General features: G+C 38.5%; 1 protein-coding gene across 1 annotated transcript; it reads right to left on the reverse strand.

Annotated features, from left to right (window-relative positions):
- Nucleotides 1-320: 320 nt before the first annotated feature.
- LOC121956547 (myosin heavy chain, fast skeletal muscle-like) lies at nt 321-11772 on the reverse strand. The gene is given in 47 exon segments (XM_042504818.1): nt 321-441; nt 723-854; nt 937-1032; nt 1127-1231; nt 1348-1518; nt 1633-1758; nt 1850-2053; nt 2140-2243; nt 2246-2351; nt 2353-2394; nt 2396-2449; nt 2540-2664; nt 2789-2812; nt 2815-2893; nt 2895-2954; nt 3051-3234; nt 3325-3521; nt 3741-3859; nt 3942-4068; nt 4193-4582; nt 4676-4746; nt 4749-4765; nt 4870-5015; nt 5148-5324; nt 5443-5685; nt 5950-6048; nt 6050-6206; nt 6304-6440; nt 6537-6660; nt 6763-6880; nt 6973-7060; nt 7150-7226; nt 7659-7965; nt 8058-8206; nt 8209-8221; nt 8307-8456; nt 8560-8678; nt 8779-8917; nt 9006-9109; nt 9200-9298; nt 10186-10249; nt 10338-10430; nt 10519-10630; nt 10911-10938; nt 11049-11205; nt 11304-11447; nt 11554-11772. Coding segments are annotated over 47 exon segments (5799 nt in total). The 5' UTR covers nt 11758-11772; the 3' UTR covers nt 321-423.
- Nucleotides 11773-18938: the final 7166 nt, after the last annotated feature.

Raw genomic sequence — 18938 nt, forward strand, 5'->3', positions numbered from 1 at the left:
CCATCCACCAGCCAGAGCAAAGTGACTGTTTGTGGTACAGAGCCATGTATTTTTTAGAAGAAGCAGAATCAACTTTACGACTTAATCTGGTATCTGGAATCCTACACAAGATAATAGGTTGGAGATGAAACACTACAGAATACGTACATTTAGTTGTGATTATAAAGATTTTTTGTGAAATTACAAGTATGAGTTTCATGTAAAAACTTAAAGTGCTCTGTAATTTGTCAGACTGATTCAACTCCATCTGATGTCTAGGCCAAGTAGAACTCATTATGCATTATAACCATTATAGGAAGTAAAAAGAAAATGATACTGAGTAAAATGCATATTGTTTATTAAAAGGTTACAGTAAAAAAATCCTTCAGCAGTTGGTTCATATTTTATGAACTCGGTCAGGCAGCTGCATCTGGATGTGGTCTTTTACTCAGCATCACCACCCTGGGAAAGAAAACAAGAAAAATAAAATTATTTAAAGGTTTAACCAGTTATTTAAGATTTTACTTCTGAGGGTTGTTTTCAGACTGTATCAACCTACGTGTGGTTGTAAACATACGCTTCTACAAGTGGTTCTACATGCCTTGATCAGATTTTATATGTAATATGTGAATTAGTCGGCACCATATATAAGAACTAAATACACCTGAACTCAAATAAAATTATGTATCTATCTTTAATTCTTCTTTTTTTTGTTGATAAAATTTTAGAACAGAAATTGTTACCTTTCCAACATCACGACTCTTGGCTCTCAGCTTGTTGACCTGGGCCTCAGCAATATCAGCACGCTCCGCAGCTTCCTCCAGCTCATGCTGAACCTTCCTGAGCCTGGACATATGAGTGTTGGCCTGCTCCTCCTGTGAGGGGATTGGAGTTACAGAATTAGTTTCAAGTCAATTCAAATTTAAAGTACGGGTCATATCAATGTAGTTCACGTACAGCCTCCTCAGCCTGTCTCTTGTAAGCCTTGACTTTGAGCTGCAGCTTGTCCACCAGGTCCTGAAGTCTATTCACATTCTTCTTGTCCTCCTCAGTCTATACAAACAAAAGATTATAAGTGAAAGAGAATAGAGGGTAAAAAACACTGTTTTTATCATTATTATTTTTTTTTTTGAGTAAAATGAATTACCTGGTAGGTCAACTCCTTTACTCTTCTTTCATATTTGCGGACTCCTTTCACAGCATCAGCTCCACGTCTCTGCTCAGCTTCAACTTCAGCTTCCAGCTCGCGCACCTGGGATGTGAGGATAGATATTGATTGAAATCAGAGAAATATTTTCAATCAACTCAATGAAAGACTGATTTTCATTCAGAAACAAGCATTTATATTACTGTACATGCAGTCCATACCCTGGACTCCAGTTTCTGGAGCTGCTTCTTGCCGCCCTTCATGGCGAGGTTCTCAGCCTCATCCAGACGGTGCTGCAGGTCCTTGACTGTGACCTCCAGGTTCTTCTTCATCCTCTCCAGGTGAGCGCTGGTGTCCTGCTCCTTCTTCAGCTCCTCGGCCATCATGGCAGCCTGAAATGATACAATGTTCTCTAATTCATTCATGATATATGATAAACGTAGCATTATCAGTGCACCAAAGAAGCCCCAAAGCATCACATAGGTGAGGCAGAGACAAAAACTCACATCAGTGATCGCCTTTTTGGCTTTCTCCTCAGCATTTCTTGCTTCCTGGACCGCATCATCCACTTCACCCTGAACCTGGACGAAGTCAGCCTCCAGCTTCTTCTTGGTGTTCAGAAGACTGGTGTTCTGAATGTTAAAGAAAAGCCATGTTTATTATGACATTTGCTATGTGTTCAAAACGCTATATATATTTTTTTTTAAATTAATGACAACAAACCTGAGAGTGAAGCAGTCCGACACGCTCACTGGCATCAACCAGCTCCTGCTCAGCCACTTTGCGTCCTCTCTCTGTCTGTTCCAGAGCGGCTCTCAGCTCATCAATCTCAGCCAGCATCAGGCCATTTCTACGCTCCACCATGGCAGCCTGCTCCTTCATGTCTTCCTGTCCTCTGACAGCTTCATCAAGGTGCAGTTGGGCATCCTGGAAACATTAAAATTAAGAGTTAATTTTAACTTTATTTACTCTCCAACTTTTTTATTTCCATTCAGTAATCAAACAGATCTCACCTTGAGCTGTCCCTGGACATTCCTCAGTTGTTTCTGGGCCTCAGCGGCCTGCCTGTTGGCATGGCTCAGCTGAATCTCCATCTCGTTCAGGTCTCCCTCCATCTCTTCTTGACTCTCAGGGCATCATTTCTGCTCCTGACCTCAGAGTCCAGAGTGCTCTGCATGGAGTCAATCACCCTCTGGCTGTTCCTCTTGATCTGCTCCATCTCCTCATTCCTTCTCTGCCAGCTTCCTGTCAACCTCACCTTTCACCTGGTTTGAGCTCAAGCTGAACACGGAGAATCTTCGCCTCCTCGTGCTCCAGTGTACCCTATTAATTATTGTATTTATAAACGCCACCAGATTCATTGATAAATACAAGCAAAAAATAACAAATGGCTGTAATTAAAAATTGAATAACCTCAGCTTCCTCCAGTGCTGTCTGAATTTCTGATTTCTCAGTCTCCACAGTCTTCTTGGCTTTCTCCAGCTCATGAATACTCTTTCCAGTCTCACCAATCTGTTCTGTCAGGTCTGAGATCTCCTCTATAGAACATCCAAAGCCAAATACAGTTTGAGTAACTTATAATAGAGTTACTTAGTATACATTATAAGAAGAACCTTTATGATTCTGATAATAGCCTCTCTATGTAGAGTAAGATTGACATACGCTGCAGGTTCTTGCTCTCTCTTCAAGGGTCTCCAGCTGATCCAGAGCCTCCTCATAAGAGTTCTTCATCTTGAAGAGTTCAGTGCTGAGAGAACGAGCCTCCTTTCTGGGCTCCTTCCAGCTCAGCCTGGCCCTCCTCATACTTCTGCTTCCATTCTGCCAGGACCTAAAGGTGTTTATTGTTGATTAAATGGTTAGTTAACTACATAGGTATGTGTTTCTTGTGATTAAACTGGTTGTGATTACCAGTTCAAGCATTTACCTTATCGAAGTTCCTCTGCTTCTTGTCGAGGTTGGCAGCCAGAGCATTAGCTCTCTCCACATCAATCATGAGGTCCTCCACCTCACCCTGCAGCCTCTGCTTGGTCTTCTCCAGAGAGGCACATTTTGAATTCACAGCCTCAATGGATTCCTCAGCCTCCTGCAGGCGCTGGGCAAGTTTTTTCCTATTGGAAAGAAGAATTTGCTTGTGCATAATCGGGCTAATAGATAGCATATTTGATCTAGCGATGAAAAACTAGAAAGGCTTTATATACTTGGCCTCCTCCAGCTCCTCAGTGCGCTGAATAGCATCAGTCTCATATTTGCTTCTCCACTGAGCCACCTCGCTGTTGGCCTTGGACATTCCTCGCTGCAGCTCACACTTGGCCTCCTGCTCCTCCTCAAACTGCTCCCTGAGCAGATCACAGTCATGGCGCGCTGACTGAACAGCATGGGCCAGGGCATTCTTGGCCTGTTGAAGACACGGTCCATGTTGAGCTTAGATGTAAAGCACTGTATCTGATGCTGTAGTCAACAAACTTTTGTTACTTGCACGTTAAGACTACTCTCAATTCATTCATTTGTATAAAGTAATTTTCTTTTTGTAAGTAATTGGACATATTTTGAAATGGGTATGTTTATTCATACACCATAAACAATCTGAAAAATAGGGGAGATATAAACTTCATACCTTCACTTCCTCCTCAACGTGCCTCTTAAGCTCTTCAATCTGCTGAGTGAAGGCCTGCTTGCCCCTGGTCAGCTGGGAAACAAGAGCTTCCTTCTCCTCAAGCTGGCGGGCAAACTCACCTGAGGAACAATTTGTAAACATGTCATTTATGTAAACAATAATTAGTGTTTTTCAGTCATGTATTTTTTACAGCTGGCTCACCATTCTCCGTCTGCAGTCTGGCCCTCTGTGCATTGATGTCATTCAGCTGGCGGACATTCTCATCATTTTTGGCTTTGAGTTCACTCAACTGGTCCTCAAGAGTTCTGCACATTTTCTCCAAGTTGCCCTATAAACAAGATTTCTCTTGAGTTTTTCTCTAAGTTTAAAGGTACTGCCTTATTAATTACTTCGAGTTCATATTTCAGAGCTTACAGGAAAACAAATCCCCTGCTTCTACACAAACCATTCACCTTTGCTTTAGCAACATTCTCCATGTTGCTGGAGAGGTCATCTATCTCCATCTTGTACTCGCTCTTTTCCTTCTCCAGCTTCTGCTTAACACGCTGGAGGTTGTCGATCTGCTCTCCCAGCTCTGCAACACTGTCAGCCTGCTTCTTGCGGAGAGCTGCTGCGGTGGCTTCATGCTGCAGGGTGGACTCTTCAAGATCACGACGCAGCTTCTGGAACTCAGCCTCACGCTTCTTGTTCATCTCAATCTGAGCGGCTGTTGCTCCGCCAGCTTCCTCGAGCCTCTCACTGATCTCCTCAAGCTCCCTGGAGAGATCAGCCCTCTGCTTCTCTACCTTAGCTCGAGCAGCCCTCTCAGCCTCAATCTCTTCCTCCAGCTCCTCAATACGAGCCTAGATTTGACAAAAGTAATGTCAAGGAGGCTTATTACCATGAGTGTGTTGTTTTTTGATGGACTGACTTAGATATTCATGTAAATACATTACCTGGAGTTCCTTGATCTTCTTCTGAAGCTGACCACCCAGAGACTGTTCATCCTCAATTTTGCTGAGGAGTGGCTGGTCTCAAAGTCCTTCCTGTATGAGGGAAACAAAAAATTTTTTCGCTGTTTTACTTGACACAGGATAATTTAGTTGCGCTATGACAAACATATAGAGTTTAAAAACAACTAAAAACTAACTTCTTGAGTTTTTCCTCAGATTGCTGCTTGTCATTCTCCAGATCCATTATGGATTCTTGGGCCAGTTTCAGATCTCCTTCAAGCTTCCTCTTGGCTCTCTCAAGGTCCATGCGGAGCTTCTTCTCTTGCTCCAATGATCCCTCAAGCTGTTAGATGATAGAGAATGACAGGTGATTCAGGGCATTTAAAAGATAAAAAATAATATATTTTTTTTTACCAAATTATCAAGTCATTACAGGGAAAACATCAAGTCAAAGTCATAACAATTGTTTTCTTACATCATCGACTTGCTGTTCCAGCTTTGTCTTGGCCTTGGTCAGAGTGTTGACTTTGTCTTCCTCTGCCTGGAGATCATCAAGTGTTTGCTGGTGGGCCTCTTGGAGGGCTTTCTTCTCCTTGGTCAACTTGGCAATGGCCTCATCTTGAGATGCCATCTCCTCTGTCAGGTTTTTCACCTAAAAGGGGAAGATCAGCACATGAATGTTTGCATACCTTAATAATGATATCTATATATATTGCAATTGTCAATAAAATCCTTGTATTTTGTATGTGTATATAACAAGTTTTCTGAACCTTGTTTTCTGTTGCATGTTTCTCCTTCTCCACTTTAGCCAAGGTGAGCTCCAAGTCATCAATGTCTTTCTTCAGCTCAGAGCATTCATCCTCCAGCTTCCTCTTCTTGGCAGTCAACTCGGCATTGATTTCCTCTTCGTCCTCCAGTCTCTCAGCTGTCTCTTTGAGTTTGGCCTCGAGCTGGATTTTGCTCTTAATGAGCCCCTCACACCTTTCCTCAGCATCTGAGAGGTTCTCACCTTCCTACAGCATGTTTTAAATGTACACAATATCTGGTATGAAATAAGCTTTTTAACCAGATTAACCATGTTTAACAAATTGATTTTCAGGAGTTGTAGTGTTGAAACCCTTATAAACTTTGTCAAAGTACAAGACAATTCAGAAAAAAAGATTTGCATATGTTGTATCTTATGAAAAATATATCTTAGTGTGACTGACAGAAATCACTTGGCATATTTAATTAATGCAAATGAAAGAAAACAACTTCTGCCTTCGCATTCTACTCACAGAAGCCACTTGCAGTTGCAGGTCATTCTTCTCCTGCAGCAGGGAGACCATCTTCTCCTCCAGTTCCTTCTTCTTGGCCAGGGCTGTAGCCAGGTTCTGTTTGCATCTTATCATAGTTCTCCTTCATCTGAGCCAGCTCCTTCTCAGTCTCAGCACTCTTCAGGAGTGGCTTGATTTTGAAGTACAGGTTCATCCATGGCCAGTTCTTCACATTCATGAATGAACGAATATTGTACTGGATTGTAAAGATAGATTCTCTATAACGAATCAAAAGAAGGTATTGTTACTTTATAGATCTTTTGACTGTGTTATATATAGCCAAAATTTGTTCCATATACTTCATGATAATGATACCTCCTCTCCATCATCTTAACAAACTCCTTCCTCATGAGGTATGCTCTGCAGAGAGCCTGAGTCATTGTCACCAATGTAGCCAGTTTGTCATCTCTCATCTCCTCCAGGGTACCCAGCAGACCAGCTTTGAAGAACACCTATATTGTTAAGTGACAGAACGCATGCATCAGTAAACATGGAGACATCAGGACATAGATTTGCCATAGCTACTGATAATGTCCTTAGAAATGTACCTTTGTGTGTCCAAACTTGTACTGAGTGTGGTCCACATCAATGGAGCCCAGCAGCTTCTCTGAAGCTTTCTTGTTGTCAATGAACTGTCCCTCAGGGATGACACTAGCATTCAATACTTTGTATCTGCAAGAGAAAATATTGTTGTAACTTATATTCACTTCCTGTCCTTTCCTGGTGTTTTCGATGAAATACCCAGACTAAAATCAACTTGAAAACTGCAGTCACCTCTGTTTGAAGTCACCGTAGAGGATTCTGCTGGGGAAGCCCTTTCTGCAGATTCTGATTCCTTCCAGCACACCGTTACACCTCAGCTGGTGGATGACCAAGAAGTTCTCCATAAGACCTTATAGATAAAAAAAAATCATACAGTTTAGAATATATCTTTGTGTGAGTGTACAACATATTGTGCAAACAGTGGGACTTCAGACTTCTTACCTGGGGTCTTTGTTTCATTAGGGATCAAGCAACGGACAAAATGAGGGTGAGTGCTCCTCAAGTTGGTCATCAGCTTGCCCAAGTTCTCCTGTGGATTAGAATAATTAGATAATAGAGTCAACATTATTTGAATTTCAGGTTTTTAATTGTTATCCAAAAATATGAATCAATACATACTCTGAAAAGAGCAGACACGGTCTGGAAGGACCCACCCTTCTTCTTACCACCCTTCTTGCCACCACCACCAGCAGCATCTGTTTCACAAAACATTCAATTTTCACTAATGGCACTGAATAAACAACACTGAAGTAACTTTTGAACGTTTTCTTTGCTGTTGAAAGTATGATAATTCTGTAATTAACTCACATTAATAAATATGACTACAGAGCAGTCATGAACTTTATGTCAGTCCCAAACCAAGTGTAGACACACACTTACCTATTCTTACCTTACCTATTACTACAAACTTAATGCATCTCATGTAACATCTTAAACCTCACCCTCTGATAAGACGCAATAGCTAATGAAGAGACAGAAATGTCGATTTTGCTTATTATCTTGTACCAATAATAGAAGATAGTTTAAAAAAAAAAAAAAGAAAAATGTATGACGTTTCTGAAACCATAAATAATGCTCAGGATTGTTTTATTATGGTGAAGCACACTATCTGATCTGCATACTCTTACCATCAGTTGAAGAATGGCTTGCATACAGGAAGGCCAGCAGTTTGTTTGAAGCTTTCTGGTAAAGCTGAACAACTGAGTCATTCAGAGGGTCCTTGTTCTTGTCCAGCCAGCCAGTGATATTGTAGTCCACTGTGCCAGCATAGTGAACCAAAGAGAAGTGAGCTTCAGCCTTGCCCTTTCCAGGCTTTGGCTTCTCAAAGGCCTTGGTCTTGCCAAGATGCTGATCGTGCAGCTTGTTCTTAAATGTTGTGTCAGAAGCCTTGGGGAACATGCACTCCTCTTCAAGGATGGAGAAGATGCCCATTGGCTGAATGGACAATTCGTCACGTTTATAAGAATCAATAATTTAGCAGATAGTCAGAAAATAGGATTTCAGTTCTTACTGAAGATTCGCCTTACCTTCTCAATAAGCTCAATGCAGGCAGCCAAGTCCATACCGAAGTCAATAAACTCCCATTCAATGCCTTCTTTCTTGTACTCCTCTTGCTCCAGGACGAACATGTGGTGGTTGAAGAACTGTTGCAGTTTCTCATTGGTGAAGTTGATGCCTCCAAGCTGTTGAACTACAGTTTACAAGTAAAACAAAATCTATTTGTTGGCCATAAATTGTTTATATATCATCAAAACTGGTGTGTTTTTGTAACTTACATCAAAGATCTCAAATCCAGCGATATCCAAGACTCCAATGAAGAACTGTCTTGGCTGCTTTGTGTCCAGCATCTCATTGATACGGATGACCATCCACAAGAACATTTTTTCATAGACGGACTTGCACAGAGCACTGACAGAATTGTTGACCTAGAAATGAGGATTTTAGTTTTGTTATTTATCAGGATAACATTTTTACATTACATTTGTAAGTATTTCGTACTTTTTCAGATTTCCCTTTTTTTTTTTTTACCTGTGTTACGGTCTGACCTTTGGTCACCATCTCGTTTCCGACCTTGACTCTTGGGTAGCACAGAGCTTTCAGCATATCGGCTGAGTTCAGGCCCATGAGGTAGGCGATTTTATCAGCCTCTGGTGGAAAGAAACACAATAGATACAAAATATATATTATCTTTTGTAGTATTTTACACACCAGAACACTTGCATAATAAGAGTGCATTTAAGCAATTACCCTCAGTGCCATCAGGTTCAGCCTGCTCCTCACGCTGCTTCTGCTTGAATTTCATGTTGCCATGATGCATCACAGCTCCAGTCAGCTTGTAGATGCCAATCTTCTCCTCAGCAGTGAAGCCCAAGATGTCAATAGCAGTCTGTATTACACAAGACAGAAATGTTTTTGTAGTTTGAAAACTTTGGTTTTCAATCAAGTCTAAAAAATCATGCAAAGTGTGATTTTACATCTGTTGCAATGAACTCCTCCACATCATTGATGCTTTTGACAGTGATTTCACCCTGACTGATCATTGGGTAGTCATAGGGGTTGGTGGTGATCAGGAGAGCCTCTGAAACATCAGAAATGAAATTCATAACATTTTCTGTGATACTGTTTCAGGTATTGTGACTTATTAAGTTTAAACATTCTTTTAACATACCTAGGAGCTCTGGCTTGTGGCCAGTCATCAGCTGATAGAAGATATGATAGCTCCTCTCTGCAGACAACTGGAAGGTGACACGAGACTTCTCCAGCAGATCTAAGAATGACATATTCCGTAAGACATTATATAAAGATGCCATTACAATATAGCAGTGTTCATTTTTATTTATAGCCTGTTTATCAGCAAATCATTTTGTAGTTGCATTCTTAATGCTTTACTTTTAACCCCAGTGAATTCAAGTGTCTATTCATCCCTTGTCTTGACTGTCTCATACTGCATGTGGAAGTGTGCTGGAATTTTCTCTGTACATACCATATACATTACACAAACACACTGGGTAGTCACTCCAATCCCTCTGAGTTACAGCAGAAAGTGCTGCCAGGCCAACAGATGGCAGTCACTTACTTTGTAAATGTATATATCATATTCTCTCTGCCTGCTCACATACATATCCTTGGGCAGCCACACTATACCCACACTTAAGCTTCCCCAACAACATAACAAACTGTCTTCTTAAAATTGAACAAACGTATTATATCACTACTATTTAAGACATTTTTTTTTACCTTTTCTTATTTTATCTTGTGTTAAAATATTTTAATACTGAAGCAAAACCATTTCTGGGCTTTACAATCACCTCACCTACAACCTCTATCCTTTGACACTTGATAGGCATAAGGAAAAACTTTCTAAAGCAGTGTAAAATTGGAAGAGCAACATTGGAGGGATCCCTCTTCCAAGACAGACAAAGGTGCAATAGATGTGTGTACAGAATAGACCATTGTTGCAAAATTATAATAGATATATTCATAAATATAAAAATAAATGATGAATATATCATCCTCCCTTCAGGTAATTAAATTGCAACATAAATCATCCATGATGCAACCCCAAAAGTTCAGTTTGGCACACTTTTGCAACCTGGAATATAAATTCAAAATTGTTTTGCATAATTCTTAAATGACACTATAGTTTAAACTTACATGTTTCAATATCAGCTGAAGCCAGCTTGCCACTGGAGCCAAAGTGGATCCTGATGAATTTACCCTAGGCAGGCAGATCCTTATTAGCATCACACTTTGTAGATAAGTAATAAGAAAAAGTCTGAGAATTATTCCTTAATGTGATCACTTACAAAACGAGAGGAGTTGTCATTCCTCACAGTCTTGGCGTTACCATAGGCCTCTAGCAGAGGGTTAGCTGCAATGATCTGGTCCTCAAGGGAGCCCTGCAAGAGAAGAGTATAGTTACATCAGCGAATCATCCCAAACCATTTTCCTTTCACAAACAGTTGTATTCAAAATAAAAAATTTTACCTGCATTTTGCCAGGTGTTGCCTCTGCCTTCTTAGCTCCAATAGCTGCAATTGTTGCAAAGTATTGGATGACACGCTTGGTGTTGACAGTCTTTCCTGCACCGGATTCTCCACTGGGTATAAGAGACTCATTATCAACAGGCAGTTTCATCGTTTCAAAAACTTTATTGAGCTTCAGTTGCAAGGGTTTAAAGTTATTTATATTCAAAGAAAAGAGAAAATATTAGATTTGAGGCTCCCTCCAACAGTGCCCATTAAATATGTGTAAAAAGAAAATCAAGCTGATAGAAAGTGAGAATCTAAAACATGAAATAGTGCAGAAGTTAAAATATAGGGATATACATACATAACACCTAATATGAATTTAGATGTAGCAGTTTGTTTTATACTCACGTAATCAGGACAGACTGGTTCTCACGATCTGAAATACAAACATATGCTTCATATGAGTTTCATTTTTATAGTTCCTTAAATAAGGATACATTTTATCTCTGTGTAGTTACATTGTAACACTAGTGTCATTGATCTTACCTGTGAGCATGAACTGATAGGCATTGTCAGAGATGGAGAAGATGTGGGGTGGAGCCTCAATCCTCTTCTTGCCTCTGTATGCTCCCACAACCTGAGCATCGTATACAGGAAGCCACTTGTAGGGGTTCACGACGACGCAGAACAACCCAGAGTAGGTCTAAAAAGAAGGGTAGAGAATTTTTATTTGAAGGGTTGCATATACAAATCTAAATTACATTTGCATTATATACACATTGTAGCAAAGTAAAAACGTACATAGATCATCCATGATGCATAACGCTCTTTGAGGTTAAACAGCACAGATGGCTCATTGAGGTGGGTCATCATGGCCATGTCCTCCATCTTATCAAACTTTGGAGGGTTCCTTGGATGGACGTCATCCTCTTTTACCGTGACACTCTGGGTCGGAAATGTAATTAAAAGGTTGTGGAAAGACATTTCATATAAAGTTTTTATCTGATAACATTGACTGCCACATTTAGGGTCTCTGAATACGGGTCCCTACCTTTCCTCCATCTGTTTCAACTGTGGCTTTGCCCCCCTCTTTTTTGACAAGTTTGCCCTTGACATACATTTCATCAGCATCAGTCACAAAGACGGCCGTCTTAGCATCAAATGGAGCAGTCTGCGCCTCAATCCTCTCCTTCTCTGGTTTTCGGAGGTAAATGGCCGCAGGGCCATACTGCTCCATCTCTGCGTCTGTGCTCATGGTGGCACTTTAGTGGAGTCTGAAAATATGACAGATTTAAATATAAGTCATGAATTTGCTAAAGGACTGATAATTGACTGGTTACTACTATTTTTGTTTTGAAAATTTACCTCAACTGATGAAAACGGAATTCCTTTTTTCCTGTGTATGTCAGGATACTACAAAAGAAGTTTTAGTAAGACCAATGCCAAAGTTTTTCATTATTGTGTAACTCCATCCAAAATTACATAAATAAATAAAAACAATACATACAAAACCTAATGTAAAAATGGTCTGAGTTAAGCAAAGTAATTGATAAGTGAAACGCTGAAGGAGCATATTAATTATCATTGACAATGTAACAGAGACATGCTATGAACAGTTGACTGCACTCACCCGTCCTAGATGCCAATCAGTTGGAGCAGAAGTGTAGAGCTGCTGTTTTTATACACAACGAGTCTGCCTTGCCAGCTAAAGTGTCCCCCTCAATTTGGTCAGGAATGCTTGACCTTGGTGCTTGATAGTGATACGTTCAGTGTGTAAAGATCAATACGCATGTTTCATTGTGTACATATATATTTAACATTTCACAATGCTGTATGAAAATAGAATTATGTTTATAGATCTTTATTTTATACCCACACTAACAAATGCACTATAACCACATGTACATATTCAGTGACATTTGATGAATAATCTTATGATGTATATCAAGTACAGTGTTAAATTAATTACACTCTAAAGACACTAAATATTATTACATTTGTTAATATACTTTCCATGTATATCTACATGGTTTCTATATGACTTAAATCTTTTTGACATTATCTGTCAAATAATAATAATAATTGTATTTGTTGAACAAGTACTGTCAGTAACAGATGACAATATTGTTAAGTTGATATATTATATATATTAAAACTTATATATATATATATATAACTTAATTGTACTTAAATACTGAGTACATCAATATTGTAAACAATATACTCAATGGTAAATTGAAAAAGTGCATAGCATCATTTGTGGATTATTTGTTCTAATAAACGGTTTATGGCAGGCACCTGTGCCCTATTAATCTCCATATCATAGCCAGTAATGAGTTTTAAATTTGGAGAAGCCTTGAAATGTCACTGGTGTATGGTTACAGGACATGCAAATCTCAGATATCTGAAATAAAATTCAGGGTCATGGTCTTTCCATTAACGCTTGACAAGTGTTATATATCTCCTGGGAACAGACTTGAAGAAGGATTGCCAACTCAGATAATTTAACACCCGAAATATGTTTCTCACAAATAGTGTTGTATTTTGTTGTGAAGACTGAAACGTTTTCTGTTTTTGAGTGAAAGCGTTTGTACTGAATGACTGACTGACACATGACTTAATGAAGGGAAAGTCTGGGATCATCTCCAGGATCAACTTTCATTTCCAAGATTTGCACAGACTTGGCTTATTATTTCATCTTATAAGGAGATCACAGGGTATTACCGTGGTCAAAAATAAATCCAGCTAAGGGAGGGAGCAATGATTCGTATTTGGCTTTGAGAGAAGGATATATTTATAGGACACATTTAGATATGTTGTTAACACCATACCCCAAGTATAAAGAGAGTTTTTTTAATTAAATATTTATCTCCTGAATATATTAGAATAAAAAAATAATGCATGTGTAGACAAGGTAAGGCCATTAACTGGGAACATATTCTGTACAATATATTCTGTATGTCCATATATTCTATACAGTATATTCTGTATGTCCATTACAGTTGTCCAAGAGTTGGATGGAATTGCCAGAAATGTGCTGAGCTGACACAGGAGGCAGGAGCCTCAACCAATAAAGGAAAATGACTGACTTGCTGTACTTTTTTTATCCTTGATATAACAGTTGAGTGAATATGTTACAGATAATGCAGCACTATAGTGCTTTGCAAGGTGTGCACCTTTAAGTGTTGCTGTTAAATTTACCATCCACCTAAAATAATATGGATAATGAAGATTCCACATAGTAGCCCTACTTCAACGAGAAAAGACGGAGCTCCCTTAAAAGCTCCACCGGATTGCTCTCCTTAGGACACTGTAGACCGGTTGACAAGCTCACTCTGCCTTGTTAGTTATGGGAATTATGCAAAGACTAAGCCAGGCTACGACAGTAATCCTCCATTCTGTTAAAATGGAAAATAGAGAGAAAAGGAATCTCCAATAGAAAGAGAGGATGACATACTAGACTTGATGCATGTTTTTGTCTTATGAACCAGAGTTGGCAACTGAAAAAAATTATGTGCAGCTTAAGAAAAAACAAAATTACGGTAAAGCAATGGATGTTAACAGAAAAATAACATGCTTTTGTGGCCTTCCCGGACTGCTTCTCTTGAATTTTTTGCTTGATGTAAAGAGAGACAAAGAGAGGCCTGACACTTATGTATGTGCAATCTTCAAGTGTAAGGCCTGATGATTGCATTTTTTTATTAGTGGTTGTTACACAGTGCAGCATGGTACAATATGAAAGAGGGGCTTAATACATTGATAACAGAGAAATTGAAAAAACTAGCCGATGGAGTTTGGGAGTTTGATTAGAAAATAGCCCTACCTTCTACATGGACATCACATACACACATTGCATATACATCCCTCCATATTTGGTCCTTGGGCCTTGAGCTCAGATATCAGTCCTGAAGTATATTTGAAGGTTAGAGCCATTTGATACATTTATGACACTTTCGGAGACCTAGTAAATATTTTATTTCTGGTTAGTGGTTATGAAAATGTGTGATGACTCCGAAGGATACTAAACTATATAGACAAAACTGAAAAGGGACTCACAGAGACTTTTAAAGACCCTTGAAATGAGAGTCTGACGGATTGCTTTTATTTTCTTTGATACTGTTAACTTTCCTTTGGTGAAGTGTAGAGCTGTAAAGAAAACTCATTAACTACTTAACTGGATCTTGACTGTAATATATTTAGCACAGATTGGCCTTTTTACATTCAAGATTTCCTTTTTGTAATTAACACTGTAAAACATGTAGAAAATCTTTCATGACCACTGAACAAATCAACCCCATTAAAAATGTAGAATTTATGTCACAAACCTACTTGAAGGACATAATTGTTTTTCTTTACTCCTAAAGAATTAGAATTGGATGACTAAACATAAGTTATATATAAATAAATATATGGTACACGTACTACAGACCGACTGTTAGTATTAGAGCTTTGGATCACTTTTATGCCTCAACTCCGATGATAGCTGTGGCTGGAATCGAAAAAATGATTTCAGATTGTCCGTACACACGTCTGTCGTACGTCTGTCCGTACACACGTCTGTCTGTACGTACATCTAGCTACTATTTTTGTGGATGCCATATCTCAAGGAATCCTGAGGGAATTTCTTCAAATTTGGCACATCCACTTGGACTCAGTAATGAGCTGATTAGATTTCGGTGGCCAAAGTTCAAGGTCACTAAAACATGTTTTTCTCCATAATTCAAGAATTTACATTGAATTATGACAAAATTTTGAATAAATGGCTAATAGGATAAAATGATGAAGTGATGACGTTTTATATCCAGAAGCTCAAAGGTCATATTCTCTGTGACATCATAATGTTCTACAAAAACACATTTCAGGCCATTACGTAATGCCATAACATTTAGTCGGATACTGATTTGGTGACGCACATCTTGGGTGCCCTCTGTGAAACTGTGCTGATTGTATCAATCATCTGTGCTGCCAGAGGTAAGATTTGTTACTCTTTTTACAAAATAGTACAGTATACAAACTGTCAACATATGGTTTGTTACGTATGTTGGTCATTTTAATAACTGGCTTTAATTTAATCAGTGGTGGGCTCTCATTAAAATAGAACTTCAACTTCTAAGTCTCTTTACACTTGACATAATCAACATGGGTATGAGCTGTGCTGTGGGGAAGATATCAGATTTTGTGAGGGGCCGGTATATTATTTGATGACGGCCGCCACTTTCAAGGTTGTACAGCTTGATCAAAAATAGAAAGGCATCTACAAGTCTGTCCTCATGTGTCAGTAAGCATAAACCAATGACAGAGACAGACAGAGCATATTTAAGGTGATGAATAAGGTATTATATAGCTGTGAAGTTGGCTCATTTCATCAGTAAAGCGGAACTTCTCTTTTGACCGCAACTGCATGTCCCACTCTGATGGCAGATACAATGATATGCATGGCCAATGAATTTAAAATGTATAGCTTGTACAGTAAGTGTTAAAAGTTGTTTAGGTTTTGTTTTCTTGCTGTGATAGCAGTGAAATGGTTTTGTCATAAATAAGTGCGCAAGTTTCTGTACAGTTCATGCATGCTGACAGCTCTGAAATTGCTTTGGTTGGCTGTAGATTGCACAATATGTATTCAAAATGCGAAACCACACTGAGGAGTCAGTATTTTCGGAAAGATTATGGGATCCCAATTACATTAATATTTTGAGTTTTTTGGCTGCATTTTCATAGGGTAAGCTGATTCTTTTCTTTCTGGCGCATACATGTGTTAATTTTAAAAATGTCGCCTAGGTACAATAATTTAGGGATTTAGATTTACCCTAGTGTGCAAGGGCTGACTGTTTTGATATTTTAGGTTTGTGACAGTCTTACATCACCAACAATTCTTTGTTAACTCTTCACATGGACCACCCTGATTTACAGCTTTTAAAGGTGCATTGTGATTTTATCACTTTTTCTATTTTAACAGCATGGAGGCAAATGAAAATGTTTCCTTGGTTACTTATTTTTTATTTCATTTCTTCAGTCTCTCTCTTACACTGAGTGCCGACTGAATTTTGAACAATGTGAGAGTGCTGCTTGGTTGAAGACAGACAGTATTTTGTCATGACCTGCAATTCCATCTCCTTGGTAAAGGAGCTAAAATAAACACATCCATTGTTGCTGATTGAAGCATTTTGGAGTTAAAATGGATAAAGACCCGTGACTAATGCAGAGTCATTTGTCCCAGGTGTGAATGCTGATTGTAACCTTTCCCATTAAATATAACAGCCAGATGATAGTGTTTTTTTGTACAGTGGAAAAGTGGTTACAGAGCATTTGGTTCTATTACTTGTTGTTGGATGCACCCATTCAAGCCTTGTAATAAAAGTCAGTCTTTCGTATTTTGACATTTTGCATTTATCTGAATTATTGTTTTTGTGACGCTGCATTTATGGGAGTAATTGGTCAAAGTCAGTCAACTGGACCATCTTTAGCTAAATCTGCAATAGATTGATTCTTTGGTTTTTATAGCAGTAGAACATTCAACAAAATCATGTCAGTTTTTATTTTATTAAATTTTTGAGGGCTAAATAGATATACTCTACTCAGCCTACTGAGTAATTTCAGATACTGTGCGTCCCTCTGCTGACCAGAGCTTAATTGTGATAAAGTACATTTATTCAAGTACTGTACTTAAATACAAATCTGAGGTTACTTTTAATTTACTTTCATTCATTTTCATTCATCTTAATTTCATGCCTCTTTCTACTTCTACTCTACTACACTTCAGAGGGAGGTATTGTACCTTTTACTCCACTACCATTATTAGATAACTACTTTACAAATAAAGATTATTTTACACAAGCCAAAAATATAAGTTCAGCTGAAACAGTTAGTCGATTAATTACAAAAGTGACTGGCAACTATTTTCTTTGTGTAAGTCATCTTTAATGCAAAAAAGATTAATGGTTCTAAATCTCATATATACTGTATGTATGAGGAAATGCTGCTTTTTCTTTTAGCTATTCCGAAAATTTTGTTTTATTAAATTTATTTGAACTTTTGTGCGTGTGTATGTTTACTTTTAATACTTAAATGCATATTCCTGAAATCACATTTACTCTGTTTAACTTTATTTAAAAGTGTCAGTTTCACTACTGTAGATGTTCTTTTTATTCTTACACTTACTTTTTGGTGTCATGTCTCCAGTCTTGTTCATGTGCCAGAGTCTTTGCACAAAGGCCCAATGTATTTTAAAGTAAAACATTGATGGAAAACACATTAAATACCCCCACATGAATAACATTACCTTTTACCAAACTATTTGTAACTATTTGTAATTCCTGTCCCCTGTCCATTCACACATGTACTACACCAGGAAGGTTTGAGATTGGTCCACAGTTGCTAGTCTAGATTATTATTTTTCAGTAACAGATATCAACAGCATGCTTGACAAAAGTGGGTAAAACACCAGACTGTATGGAGGTATGATATGCAGAAGATCATATCAGCACTAAAGGGAAATTAAAAAAGTTTTGTGGGAAAAGGGTCAAGCGAAAAGTCGGAAGATTTAGTGCTGCTTGATCACCTCATTAAGATCACTAGAGTGGGATACAAATGATAACCAGGATGGGACAGAAAGGTTAGATTTGCCTTAATGGGATATTGAAGTATTATTTTTGATGCTGGAGGTTTTTTCTTGGATGTAAGTGGCAAACTGATCACATTTGCTTCAGAATTCGGAATTGATCTTGTGGGAATTTATCAGTTTATCACTTGTAGCAGCAGCAAGGAAAGCAAGCAAACCCTTGTCAAGCAAGGACTTTTTAATGTCAATGATACATTATTAATTTATGTCATCTTTGAGCACAGCTGACCAAAATACCATTCAGAGACCCATAGATATTCTGTATGCTGTTCCATCAAGACCCCTTAAAATATTCTTGAAATATGTGCAGTTCTGTTGTTATGATAATATGCCAGGTCAGATAGTCATTCTTTTCTGTACATTAAATTAAATTCCATGCAATGTAGAATGCTTAACATGTTTTTGTTAATGGTTCAGTGAAAACTGTTTAAATCTTTTTGTATTGTATAGCTAAATTGAGAATGGGCACCAGTCGTGGTTCTGAAGCGTATATTTAGCCTCTGATACTGTATTTAGTGTATTGAAATGATGCTGCTGGACTGTAAAATGTGAAGGTGTCGTTTAAGCCAAACCTGACACTGCTATCACTCATACTAAAATCAACTATGGTGAACACTGAGCAGAGGTACTCTCCTTGCCCTGTAAGCATGGATCATGATTATTCTGAGGGGAGGAAAGTATTTATGTTGAGCTGTAAGAGCTCCCCATCCAGCTAATAAGAAAAGCAGTCCAAATAAGTGAACTGATACAGATTTACCTTACTGCTGTGTTGAAAACAGTGTGACTTTTATAAATAAAACAGTGACACAGAATCGTTA

The sequence above is a fragment of the Plectropomus leopardus genome, chromosome 17, assembly GCF_008729295.1.
Source record: "Plectropomus leopardus isolate mb chromosome 17, YSFRI_Pleo_2.0, whole genome shotgun sequence".
NCBI lineage: Eukaryota > Metazoa > Chordata > Actinopteri > Perciformes > Serranidae > Plectropomus > Plectropomus leopardus.